The following is a 14182-nucleotide window of genomic DNA, read 5'->3' as shown; positions in this document are numbered from 1 at the left end:
AACTCTCCAATCAGATTTGACCTATTGACTTTCAATGGGGAAATTCAACCTGCTGCCATTCTCACAGTATTAACCCCAGGGTCCTCAAACTTTTCACAGTTGGTCATTAGGGGACTGCAGTTTTAGTGTTGAAAAAGTGGGCAGAGCCACCAATAGCCAATCAGATTTTACCTATTGAATTTTATTGGTTTGATGCCAGGGTTTGCAAACTTTACACAGTCAGTCACTGGGTGACTAGGTACTCAAGGTTAGAAAAGGTGGGTGGGGCCACTAAAAGCCAATCACATTTCTTTCATTGTTTAAGTGGGGAAATTTTAACTGCTGCCATTCTCACATGTTAAATGTCAGGGTCCCTAAACTTTGCACAGTTTGCCACTAGGTGACTACATTCCAAATCTAGAAAAGTGGGCAGGGCCAACAACAACCAATCAGATTTCACCTTCATATGTTTAAATTTAAACTGCTGATTTATTTCATTGATTTTAATGGGGAAATTTAAAGTGCTGCCATTCTCACACGTTTAACACCAGTGTCGCCAAACTTTTCACACCTTTTCACAAAGTTGGTAGAGCCACCAACAGCCAATCAGATTTCACCAATTGAATTTTATTGGTTTTTACTGCTGCCTTTCTCACACTATTTATACCAGGGTTCCCAAACTTTGCACAGTCAGTCACTGGGTGACTACGTATTAAAGGAGAAGGAAAGGGTTTTACTCATCTATTAGTATGTAATAGAGGGCCCCTGCATGTAACTGAACACTGAAATCCTTTCTTCTAAAAATGCTCCTTTCACCAGTACGGTCCTCCCGAAGTAAACAGTATTTCTCCTTGTCTGCGCCGCCATGTTTTAAAGATGGCGCTCCACTAGCCTCCCCGCTTGCCTCTCCCCCCCCAGCACCTGTCAGCTGTCACCGTTCCTCACTGCTCCTCTCCCCTCCCCGCGTCCTCTCATCCCTGCTCCTCTCCTCGCTCGCCTCTCCGCCCCAGCACCTGCCAGCCGAGACCTGTCAGTCCTCACCGCTCCCCTCCCTGCACCTGTGTCCTCTTGTCCCGCTCACCTCTCCGCCCCAGCACCTTCCAGCCGACACCTGTCAGTCCTCACCCCTCCCCTCCCTGCACCTGTGTCCTCTTGTCCCGCTCGCCTCTCCACCCCAGCACCTTCCAGCCGACACCTGTCAGCAGGGCTGTGGAGTCGGTAGATAAATTCTCCGACTCCGACTCCGACTCCGACTCAGTTTCTGATACTCCCGACTCCGACTCCTCTGTTTTTAATATGCTAATGCAGTGCTGTCCAACTGGCGGCCCACTTTAAATGGTATCAGTACTGAGATTAACTGCATGGTTCTCACCTCAGATTCAGACTGTAATCCCCCTGTATTGTTTAAACATCTAATCCCCTGTACTGTTCACACCTTTTAATCTATGCATTGTTCACCCCCTGCATTGTTCACACCTTCTGCTCAGGCTGTAATCACCCACATTGTTCGTCTGTTCACACCTCAGACATTGTAAGTACTGCCTAGCCTATGCTGCCTGTGTATAGGCAGCATAGGGAAGGCAGAGTATGGCACATAGGCAGCATAGGGCAGGGAGGGTATGGCACAAACAGGCAGCATAGGGCAGGGAGAGTATATGGCACACACAGGCAGCATAGGGCAGGCAGAGTATATGGCACACACAGGCAGCATATGGCAGGCAGAGTATGGCACACACAGGCAGGGCAGGCAGAGTATGGCACACACAGAGGCAGGGTATGGCACACACAGGCAGGGCAGGCAGAGTATGGCACACACAGGCAGCATATGGCAGGCAGAGTATGGGACACACAGGCAGCATATGGCAGGGAGAGTATGGCACACAAAGGCAGGGTAGGGTAGGGCAGAGTATAGCACAAAGGTGCATATGGCAGGGAGAGTATGGCACACACAGGCAGGGTAGAGCAGAGTATGGCACACGCAGGCAGCATAGGGCAGGCAGAGTATGGCACACACAGGTAGCGTAGGGCAGGCAGAGTGCTGACTGTGTGTGCCATATACTCTTTCTACCCTATGGTGCCTGTGGGAGGTGAACCTGGCAGGGGTTTGTTCTGGGAGTTTGTTAGCAGTTTGAAATAGCCATTAAATGGTACCTAAGATGTGTAATTATATGCTGGGGGTTGGGGTGTGTCTTAATATGACATAATATAATTTTTTCACATATGAATGATGGTTGATATCCCTGCAGTGAGGACCAAGCCTTTGGGTTTTTGCTGCACTACCACCATTGTGATAAAATGGGTGTGGTTTGAAGTGGGTGTGGTTTAAAAGGGGGAGTGGTCAAAACTGGCTTCCATTAGCGGCCCTCCACCATGTATGCGCGAGAAATTCCGGCCCTCGGCACCGCAGAAGTTGGACAGCACTGTGCTAATGTATTTTATACATCCAGGAAAGGGGCAGGAAGGTGCACTTAAAACACGACTGAACTGATAATAAACTGATAGACAATTTTATCTATACTCCTACTTCTAATGATTTCCCTAGAATCCCATAGTCATGTTTAAAGTTTAAGCTAACATTACAGCTGAATTACAGCAGTTTTTTAAATGTTTTAAAGCTTCAGTCTTAAACTATGGACTATCCATTCCCTTCACGTATACAGGTATTTCTAGTTATCAGTGAGAGTTAGGCTGGGTTCCCAGCGGGCATTGGGTTCCCTGTAACAGAGGAACCCGACCAGTGGAGCTGCCGCACCGTAACTGTGCGTTACGTCCCATTAAGTGAAGCATACAGTCAATGAAAAGCTTCATGGTCACTCAACATGTTCATTTATGCACTGCGTGCATTGGGCTTTATTCTTATAGCAGAGAAGTAATTAATTATGACTGTTTGTGAATTGAGACATTAAAACTTGCTTTATTTTTTTTTTTATTCCCATTTAAATTTAGTAGGAGTCGGAGTCGGTTCATTTTTTGCCGACTCCTTTTCTCTTTAATAATAAAACAGTACCTTTACTTGATCCCAACTAAGATATAATAAACCCAATAGGGCTGTTCTGCCCCCAATAAGGGGCGACCTAGACTACCTGTGGCTATTACTTGACACAGTTGGTCAATAATCATGCTATACTTGGCCATTATGACTCGGTGAATATCGGCGCCTGGGAATAGGGCGTTTGGAGGGTTCATTTTGATTTGAGATTTCACCTACTATGGCAACTAAGAAACCGAATCACAAAGCTCTGGATATATTTGCACTGCAGTTCTGGAGGTTTAAGTACGCTCTTCTTATTTCCAACATACAACAATAAATGGCAGTGGGTTCGTGTATTCTCACTTGTATTCTGCCCAAGGGAGAGTTATAGTTCTGCATTGCCTGAACTAATACAAACAGCATATTCATTCTAAGGTAGCAGCCACACTGATATCTCTGAGCTGTATATTGTGAATGTGTATGTGAATGTAATTTGGAATGCTTTGTGCCAATTAAGGTTTGATTACAAGGGAAGGGCCCCTCTTATTACACACCAATGATTCTAAGGAGGGGGGAAGAATTTTTTTAAGCCTGTTGCTTAATCAATAAATATATTTGTTTCAATATTGAAGTACAGTGGGGTTAAATATTAATATAATGTGGTTTTGAGACATAAAGCCAGTCTATTTTTTGATAGAGCTTGAAAATGTCAGTTCAGCCTGTGGACCCTGCAGTTGGATAATATATATACAGGATCGGCCAGTGGATAGTCGCTTTTAATTCTATAAAAAAAAACTTGTGAAATTTGTAGTGGTGTAAAACAAGTCTGTTAGGTACAGATCCATGACTTTTGTGACTTCATGCTTTGCTGCGAAGATAAATTCCTTATTAGATTTTTCTTTATAGATAAATTCGTAACCTTTATAGATTATTACATTATAGATTCTTGCTTTATTCTCATAAAGTATTACAGTAATGTTTCTGCACACTATGCTTTGCTTTCAGGCTATTTTTTTTTTTTTTTGAAAACTGATGATACTGTCCCGTTTAAAGTAACTTTCCAAATATGCTATTCCTATTTGATCCGTGTAAAATAACTCCATTATTCTAAAGGGAGCGCAGCTTGAAACTATCAAAGGCCCGCATTGTGATGATGCAATTCTACTATTCATGAAAAACCCAGCAAACCCAGTTCATTTGGCAAAGAACAGTACTGCCTTCTTTTAACCCAGACGGAAAATATTTGAAAAAAAAGTCCCAATTCTTTTAATGGGCATCCTATAACACTTCCAGTGTGCCCCACAGAGGCATTCAGATAATGCGCTGACATGGGACTATCCAGTCGATCCACAGGAAGGTTCCACTTCTGACAGCAGAATAGGACAAGTGCTGGATATATTTTTGCCTGTCGAAAATGCAATTATAGCTGACCTTTATCTAAAGAGATAGCAGGCTGTAGCTTGGAAAAGGGAGAGGTTTGTTTATACAGAGGATTCTCAGCCGACTGCTGGGTTGTTTGACTTTGCTTTTTGGAATCAGGAAGTAGAATGTGGATTTTGCTTTATTTTCAAAGGCTGCCCTGTTTACAGCAGGAAATAAAAAAAAATATAGACATTTCCTAATGGAAAGAATAGGCAGAAAGTATGTTCATTGAACCAATGTTGGAGAAGAGAGTATACTGTCCAAGGGGAGCAGAAAGCAATGTGACAAAAGCGTAGAGGTTTGTGGTCTATAACATACCATTTAATTTTATTTCAGTGTTTCCTTGTAGTTGTACTTCTAATGAGCCCAATCAGAGGGGAGACAGTGAAGGAGGCTGCAAGCAATTAACCACACAGAAGCAAAAGGACCATGTAAAGCACTGATAATACTTGTTTTACAAGCAAAATAAGAATTAAAAAGTACTTTAATGTGATAATAAACAATAAAACAGTACCATACAAACTACTTATTGGGCAGCAGAGTGGTGTACTGGTTAGCTGCCTTGCTGGGTTCTTAGGTTCAGTTCCAGACGGAGCATCTCTGCAAGGACTATGATTACTCTGGGTACTGGTTTCAAACACACACTAGTACTTATCAGCTTGCTAAATAAGTAAATTAGGGGGAAAATGTATGAAATGAATAAAGGGAAAAAGCCTGTGTATGAGAGTAGATAAACCATTTTGCACCATTATGTTAACTTGTGTTTTTGAATTAGTGGCCTTCCTCTTCTACATTTTTCCAGTCTGATAGTGTTGCCACTGGATCACTCATCAAACAACAGGCCTGTGCGCAACTGAGGAAATTAATCTGGTCTGATGCACCCCTCACCTGATGGGATTTTGCCCAATATGTATCTGGTCAGGCCGAGCAGACGTAAAGGTTCCCACACACGGGCTGATTCTATCTGCCGATATTGGTCCCTTAGACCGATTCTGCAGCTTATCGGCCCATGTATGGGCACTAACAACGGGCCTGCCCGACTGACATCTGGCCTGATATCGCCAAACGACAGAATTAGCCCTATATCGCCCACCAGTAGGTAGCATGTATGGCCACCTTAAGTCAGAAAGGATGTTTAGTGCCATACACAGGTCAGGAGTGGCCACATGCATGACATTAGAGGCTACGATGGGTGATTGTGGATAACATGGCCCCCACCACTGATCTACCAAAAACTCTGGTTCACTGAAACTGCCCTTAGGGGTGCTTGGCTGCCGAAAGCACTGAAATAACATTTTCCAGGTGTATTAGAAGTAGTCATAGTGTGGGTGAAGGGGGTAACTATATAGAGAAATATATTTAAAATTGTCCTTATACCAGTTTTACAGTCCAGGAAAAGGAACAGTCCAGTGTATTAGAAATCCAGTTCTCTTACATTTGTACATTATGCTCTTTACTAGTTACTTAATTGCCTGGGAAAAAGATTCGCTCAACGGTCATTTAGTTATGCAAGGGCAGGAACCATCAACAGTTCTTCCCATCACAAAGGAAATTAACAAAATCTGCTACTATACACAAATGACAGTTCAAAGAAAGGAAGCAAAATAGCCAGATTCCACAGAATTTCTTTGCCTTGCTAATTATTTTCCATCACTAAGTCCAATTTTAGGATAACCTTCCTGACACGAGGACTGCTGAACGCTCCATCAAGAGACTTCATGCTCATTAAACTACTACTGATCCAGTGACAAATTGCCTAGAAGTATGCAGAGGCACTCAGGGGCGGCTCATGAAAGATCAGTGGGGGGAATGTGGTCTGCGCGGTGGATGGGCAAGTTAGAGCAAGCTTTTACAGTGGGACGGATGAGTCACAACCATCTAATCTGGGGCCTTCAAATCCGCCGTGTCAGCTGTCAAAGGCAGCCAGAGTAGGTGGACCAGTTAGATTGACTTGGGTTTCAATCTTGTAATTTGTTGCTTGGTCTAAGAATAATTAAGTACCTAAATAATTCCACGTTGCAAATAGTCAACCTTTGTTTATCTTCCCAAGGAAACAGCAGAAAACAGATACAAACAAAGCGGGTGCTGCATAGTACACAAGTCATTAGATGGCACCCATAAACGGGATTTCTGCTGTTTACTAAACAGTTCCCAACTTAGACTATTGATGGTGGAGACAGAATATCTTCCAAAAATAGGCCATCAGCCTTCCATCAGTATTAGGATAATGTAACAGGAGGCTTCTATAATGAGAATTTCAAACAATTTGCTGTAAAAAATTATTTGATTGAAAGGGAGTCTATGTGAGATGGCCTTCCTGTAATTCAGAGCTTTCTGGATAACAGGTTTCTGAGAAAGGGTCCGGAGGGTCCCGAAACGTTGCTCTTTGCTTGTTTTTATGTACTTGGGCAAATAAAATACAATTTTTTCACGATTTGCATCTTCAGTGTGCTACTGGATTTTTTTGCTGTTAGCTATAGGATAGGTTGTCAGTAGGGTCAATAAATGGGTAGATAAGTTGCTAACTGCAACTTAAACTGCCTGTGTTTAGCCACCTTTAGTCTAGTCTATTTGGTAGTAAACCTTGTTTTTATTCAACCAAAACTTGCCCCCAAGTCAGTAATTCAAAAATAACTCCCTGGTTTGGGGGCACTGGGAGCAAGATCCAAGGGGTTGGGGAGCAACATGTTGCACCTGAGCCACTGGTTGGGGATCACTGATCTAAGCCCTTATTCAGCACCCAAATAAACCTTTATGATAGTTGTGTTGCTCCCCAAAACTTTTTATATTTGATTGTGACTCACAAATAAGAAAAGTTGAGGACCCCTGGTCAAGAGGATCTTTAATAAACAGCACTTAAAGCACCCAAACAGCCCCAGCTAACATTGCCTTGAAAGCTTTCACAAAACCTGCTGGTTTAGTAGCTCAAATACAGCCTAGTAATTCAGATCCATCAATCCAAAACGTATCTTTTAAGATCACATCAGTGCAAGATATTGGCACGTCGCTTCTGAGAAACAGAACTTGGAGAGCACCAAATAAGCAACTTACATGTCAAGTAACTGGAAGCACTTTGCCAATGTTTATAGAACTTAAGTAGCATGTTCCATTAATAACTGGATGAATCCAAATAAAAATCCCTGCTACATATTTAATATTAAATACAATGTAATTTCCACTACCCAACTAGTAAAATCTATTCATTCTGACACACCAGCCACCTGTTTATACAAGTCAGGCTGGCAACCAGGTTCTTTTTTTTTGTAGCTGCAGTAAAAGAATACTTTTCAATCAAAAATGACATATATTGTAGGGCAGAACTCACACACTGCTCAGGAAACTGAATCCGTACCTCCAACGATGTCTGAGGACATCAGATACAGACAGAAGGGAATGACAGTAAGTGCCAAACTGTCAGCATTTCTCCCTAGAAACTCAAAGGTGAGTGATGTGAAGGCTGTGTGAGTGTGCGAGGTGGGAGACATGTCACTGCTCAGGAACGAGTGAGTGACTGTGGAACAATGCAATTTTTATGTATTGTACTGTATCCGGACCGCACAAGATGGGGGGATTTTTTTTTTTAATGGATGAAAACCAAATATATATTATACGCCTTGCAAGTATAGTTGCTATATTTACTCTCGCTGCTATTTTATTCTATTAGGGCACAAAAGAGAGTTTGATTTGAGCACAAAGAGAGTCTCAACGAGTGCCCTGAACCGTGGGCAGCTTCTTCCCATTACAGTCTAATGGAGGTGCCCTGACTACCTGAGTGATCAGCATGGGAGGAGGTCACAGACATTCTCATTCTCTTACTATACTGAATTCTGAATGCCCTCACTACCCACAAAGCATTGGTAGTGGGTAGACCTTTGCGGCTTTGTATAAAGTGATAAGCAACCTGCAGTTCTCCAAAGTGCCCTGGGCCATCTACCAACAGATCTCTTGTGTCTTTTAGGAATGCACAGAATCCCCTATTTTAGGGTCCAGCCGAGCCCCAAATCCTTTGTGAAAGATTTGGGCATTTTATGTATTCCTGATTTTAAGGATTCAGTTAGGCCAGAGGCAAGGATTCAGGCAAATCCGAATCATGCTGAAAAAGGCCAAATTTTGGGCGGATCCTAAAACTAAAGGTGGACATACACGCTAAGATCCGCTTGCTTGGCAAAGTCGCCAAGCAAGCAGATCCTCTCCCAATATTCCCACCTATGGGTGGGCAATATAGGACTAATTCGGTCATTCGGCCCTGGGGCCAATGAATCGATGCGGTCCTCGATCTGACTAATTTTCAAACCTGCCCGATCGGGATCTGGCCAATTTCAGGTCTGATGCCGGTCAGGCAGGCCTGTCATTAGTATGGGGATCTTAACCCTGGATTCAGTGCATCCCCAGTGTCTTTGCACCCAAGTAAGATGCAATTATACACACTTTATACATGAATACATACACACACTTACTTTCTTTTAATGCTAAGCACACTGTGCGACCATTATTCAATTTTATTCCAATACTGTTATTGTATTTTTGCCTTTTACTGATGTCTTGCATTTTTAATCAATCAGTTGTTTTATCTGTAAAACACCCAAATTGATTAGCGGAAATGGCACTCTACACACATATCTCTACCTAAGATAATTTTTATAGAGTTTATATAGTTTTCCTAAGTAAACCAAAACCCAGGAAATGCCCATAAAGTCCTCCGTATGTTACAGCACTGCCTGGCATTTAACACAAATGAATGTAAAATTAACTAACAGTTAAAAAGTGAATTGCCAGAACGTGCAAATATTACCGAAACCATCATAACATCAAGTTGACAAGCCCAAGGTGCAGCACTTTGCAAACAGGAGTAAATTTAATATTGGTTTATAGCCCATAGAATTACCTTATTAAGTTAATGGTGATGGGCTGTTACTACTCACAGCAATAAAAGGCCAGTAAAATTAGGGCTATTAGGGTTATTAGCCCTTAACAACAATCTGCGTTATTCGCCAGTTTCACTTCCCCTGTCTAATGTCACAGGCAGAAGTGTGAATTTCAGATTCTTACCTGATACAAGTAATATACCATACTGTTATTGTAAGTTCTGTGTTGCTTGACTGGGTAAACTGGGAGTTTTAACTTTAGATAGAACATGCAAGGTGCCAGATACATTTAAAAAATTCCCTTGTCACATAAGAAAGCAATACTTGAACAACAAGTACCTATAATATTGGTATTTGCACTGTACAGTATTAAGAAGGAACATACAAAGTAGTGCAATATACTCTAGTTTCTCCCTAACCTGCCCTGGCAATTTCACAGCCTTATATAAATGGAAAACATACCCTATTTATAAGTACAGGTATGGGACCTGTTATCCAGAATGCTCGGGACCTGGAGTTTTCCAGATCTTTCCGTAATTTGGATCTCCATAACTGCTAAGAATCATTTAAATATTGAATAACCCCAATAGGATTGTTTTGCCTCCAATAAGGTTTAATTATATCTTAGTTGGGATCAAGTACAAGGTACTGTTTTATTATTATTATTATTATAGAAAAAAGGGAAAGCATTTTTAAAAATTAGAATTATTTGCATATAATAGAGTCTATGGGAGATGGCCTTTCCGTAATTCGGAACTTTCTGGATATTTGTTAAAGCAGAACTAACTCAAACACTGAGGGGTTTCAAATGTTAGGCACCCCCCAGTTATTGTAATTATCAACCTGATACCCCAGGCCGGTGCTCCTGTAGGTGGAAAACTGCACCGGCTAGGGGTTATTTGGTGTGATTTTAATTTCTCTTCCCTTTTTTTTGCTAGCACTAGTGCGTAAATACCAGCCTTTGGTTTGGCTTTCACTCTACTGCATATGTGCCTGCCCGGAATGGAGTTAAAAGAAGACGAGGATCTTCTGCAGAAATACCCCGGGAAGGTGCAGTTTTAGGTAAACAGGGGCACCAGCATTAACTTAAATCATTCAGAAAATTCAATGTCAGTTTCATGCACGTGTGTGTGTATTTTTAACAACCACACAAGGAATCTGGTCCTTCTATTGCCACAGAGCAGAATATATTATATTGTGCTATTAACAGCATAAAATGTAAAATGTGACATCTGAGTAACTAGGGGCCACATATTGATCTCATATGTTGCCACACCATGCTTTACACAAACATTGGAAAGTTTTGTAGTGAAAAAGACAAATTTGGCCACAAACCCATAGCAACTAACCAGAAGGTCGATTTTACAGATAACCTGCAAACAGAACATGAAATCAAACAAGGAAATACTTAAGGTGGGCATACGCAGGCTAATTCCAGCTGCCGATATCAGTCCCTTAGACCAATTCGGCAGCTTATCTGCCCGTGTATGGGCACTAATGATAGGCCTGCCCGACCGATATCTGGCCTGAAATCAGGCAGATCTCAATTGGGCAGGTTTGATGGATTGGGGGCCACATCAGCTCATTGATGTGGTCCCCAAACCAGCCATTCTAATTAGATTGTGTGGTCCCAGGGCCAAACAAATTAATTAGCCCGATATCTCCCACCCATAGGTCTGGATATTGGAAGAAGATCCGCTCACTTGGCGACCTCGCCAAGCGAGTGGATCTTGAGTGTGCATTGGCCACCTTTAGTCCTTTGTGAACCAAATGTAAATGCATCTATCTTAGGTATGGGATGATTTATCCAGAAAGTTCCAGATTGCGTGAAATTCATCTCTCACAGACTCCACTTTAAGCAAATAATTCAAAATTTTAAAAACTATTTCCTTTTTGTCTGTAATAATAAAACGGTGCCTTGTACTCGATCCCAAGAAATAATTAATCCTTGAGGCAAAACAATTCTATTAGATTTAATAAATATTTAAATGATTTTTTTAGTAGACTTAAGGTATGAAGATCCAAATTTTGAGAGAATTTTTATCTGGAAAACCCTAGCTCCTAAGCATTCTGGATAACAGGTCCCATACCTGTACTACATAACAGTCCGTGTGGTCTACAAAATATGTACTAAAATGGGCATCGGCCTCTTTAACACTCCAGCTGAACCGTGTAAAACAAATAGGGTGTTTAAGGATCCATTACCTCCAAGTTCTTTTACATTCAGGATGGCACTCTGGAAAGGAATTGCTTTTATGCTGAAACCTAAAACAAACAGAAAGAAGGTAACATATAAGATGTTCTTAGGGTCTCCTCTTATATTCCTGCATAAACAATATGTCAAGAAATGTGTGCCATCTTTAAGCGATACAGCAATTACTGAAAGGCCGTTTCCACTCCCTTCACTGAATGAATAGGGATCAACAGAGAATGTTTTACTGGTGCAGCAAGCAAAAGTGCCCCATGTTAGCACAGGAGCCGCCACGCACCATTCATTCAGGTGTTTACTCAGTGGAGAGGGGTGGAGAACAGAAGCCAAACTGACAGCATCTCTTCCAGTGGCAAATGCATATGGCACACGTGATTAGTAATAATGGAGATATAACTTCATGGTTAGAACCTCCAAGGCCTATGGCACAATAGGTATTTAATCAGCTTGCAGCAGCCAATGCATACTGAACAGGGAAGCTCATCAGTATGGCTCATTGTCACTCAACTAACTAATCCACCTGTATCTTGCATAGACCCCGCTCCAAACTCCCCACTGAAAAACACCCAGAAGAGCCAATCCTACTCTGCATTTTCATTGCAGGTACCATGGACCAGGGCTCTTCTGGGAGGTCTTGTTAGTCATTATATGAGACAATAAACCCCATATGTAATAAAAGGCACTAAGTCTGCGCAAGAGCAATAACCCACAGCAACCAATAAAATGTTGGCTTTTAAACAAGTGACCAGAAAATTCTACCTGCTGATTGGTTACTATGGATTCCAGCTCCAGGGTTAGTTGAGATGCAGTCAATGATTTCATAGATCTAAAGTCTTTTTTTTTTTATAAGTCAGAAACTTTGATTCTGATTTATAGATAGAATCTGAGGCTGAATTTGATTGTAAGCTCATGTGCTGATAATCAAGCACACAAGGGATCAGCCTGTAGTTGCAACTTTACCTCTGATATTAGTGGTTTACTCAACCTGTTACAAGCAAAGTATTTGGCAACTGAAGCACAACACAGCACCCACTTACCTTCCAGATTCCTGCAGTACAGACCCCTAACTAGGTAGGGAGGAATCTACCACACAGGGCTGCTAGCCATGGTAAGTGGCATGGCCGTCCTGTGCCAAAAGAGGAATTAAAAGCAGCCAAGTTCTTTGTTAGTTTTATTTGAACTTTAAAGGAGAAGGAAAGTCATTTACATAGATTTCACATAGATTTGCCACATTAGTGCCACCTAGAACAATATATTTATTCTGCAGAAACAATTACCATACCAGAGTAAACAGCTTTAGAAGCTTTCTCCATTTGCTTAAGATAGCAGCTGCCATTTTATGCAGCTTCCTTCTTGCAGTCTCTAGCTGTTATAGCTGAGATCACATATTCCTAAGGGAGGGGGGAGGGAGTTCTTAGCATTCTGGTGGGAGGGAGGAGCAGGAGAGGGGAGGGAGGAGCTGGAGAGGGAAGGGAGGAGCAGGAGAGAGGAGAGAACTGTGCAGACTGTGGCCCCCAGGAATTAAGGCTGTTTCTGAGAGAGGAAGCCAGACACTGGAACATCATGTTTACAAAAAAAGAGACAAGAAATCCTGTGTTTCTTTTGATAGAGGACAGCATTACTTTAAGTACTTATGGCTGTATTTACATAGACCTTTCTGATAAAGCTTACTTAGTTTTTACCTTTCCTTCTCCTTTAATGTGTGAATTTTAGCACGTTACCAGCATGCAGTACTGTCAGAACCAGAACCCCTGGCAACCCTGTTGAGAGAACACAGCCTGCATGTCTGTAGCTTAAAGTTAGGGGCTTATTAAGAAAGGATTTAAGCCACTTGCTCAACATGTGCACCGCACAAAGCTGACACGCAGCATTTAAGGGAGATTATTGTACATTCAGCATCCGAGACATGATCACAGAAAGATGAATTAGACGGACGACCTACAGACAGCCAGATCAATACACAGATAATTTTGTTAAGTCTGAACATCCCATCGTGTTTAGTTGCATCGGAAATCAGATAATCAGATTTACACAATGAAGAGCAAGGGAAAACGCGACCTGTCAGGATCCATTTTTAAGTACATACAGAAGGCAGGCAGTGTATACACAACTATATGTGGAACCCATTAGCGTTGGGCTCATCTAGAAACAGAGGAACGTGCACCATTTACACTCATTTAACTATATTTACTTATATTAATCTCTTCTTTGTTAGTTTAAGTTGCTTTATTTGTGGTAAAATGGAAAACAGATCAAATACGTCAGGTTTATCCCATGTGAATTCTCATTACACAGCTTTCTAATGTTGTTTATAGAGTAGTCTCTCGCAGTCTGGAAAAATAGAAAAACAAATTTTATACCAAGTGTATATATGTATTTATGCCTATGTCTGTAATGACAGTCCGGCTCCTTCCCTGGAACAACTCCCCTGTCCCATCATTATTGCCTAAAGTACAGGCAGCACATCGGCCGGCCTAGACTGGGAGTAAGGCCCTGGCATTTCAAGTGCATAGCGGCCCAAACAGCCCCCCACCAGCCCAATAAATAGTCGAGCTGATGCAGTCCCCAATCAAACCTGCCCGATCGAGATCTGCCTGATTTCAGGCCAGATGTTAGTCGGGCAGGACTGTCATTAGTGCCCATACACGGACCGATAAGCTGCCAAATCGGTCTAAGGGACTGATATCGGCAGCTGGAATCGGCTTGTGTATGGCCACCTTAAGACTGTCTATGGTA

At 42.0% G+C, this 14182-nt stretch overlaps 1 protein-coding gene across 3 annotated transcripts in view; it reads right to left on the bottom strand.

Annotated features, from left to right (window-relative positions):
• The window catches only part of arl15 (ADP ribosylation factor like GTPase 15), a 199184-nt gene that overhangs the window by 139134 nt on the left and 45868 nt on the right, over positions 1-14182 (bottom strand). For 2 of the 3 annotated variants that reach the window (XM_012960270.3, NM_001007880.1), the window contains 1 exon segment: positions 11443-11502. The exons of the other annotated variant lie outside the window; for it this stretch is intronic. In XM_012960270.3, the coding sequence (XP_012815724.1) occupies positions 11443-11502 (60 nt within the window). 3 annotated transcript variants of the gene reach the window in all.

This window comes from Xenopus tropicalis, chromosome 1 (assembly GCF_000004195.4).
Source record: "Xenopus tropicalis strain Nigerian chromosome 1, UCB_Xtro_10.0, whole genome shotgun sequence".
Lineage (NCBI taxonomy): Eukaryota > Metazoa > Chordata > Amphibia > Anura > Pipidae > Xenopus > Xenopus tropicalis.
Note: the sequence above shows the minus strand (reverse complement) of the source record. Positions and strands in the feature narration are given on the sequence as shown.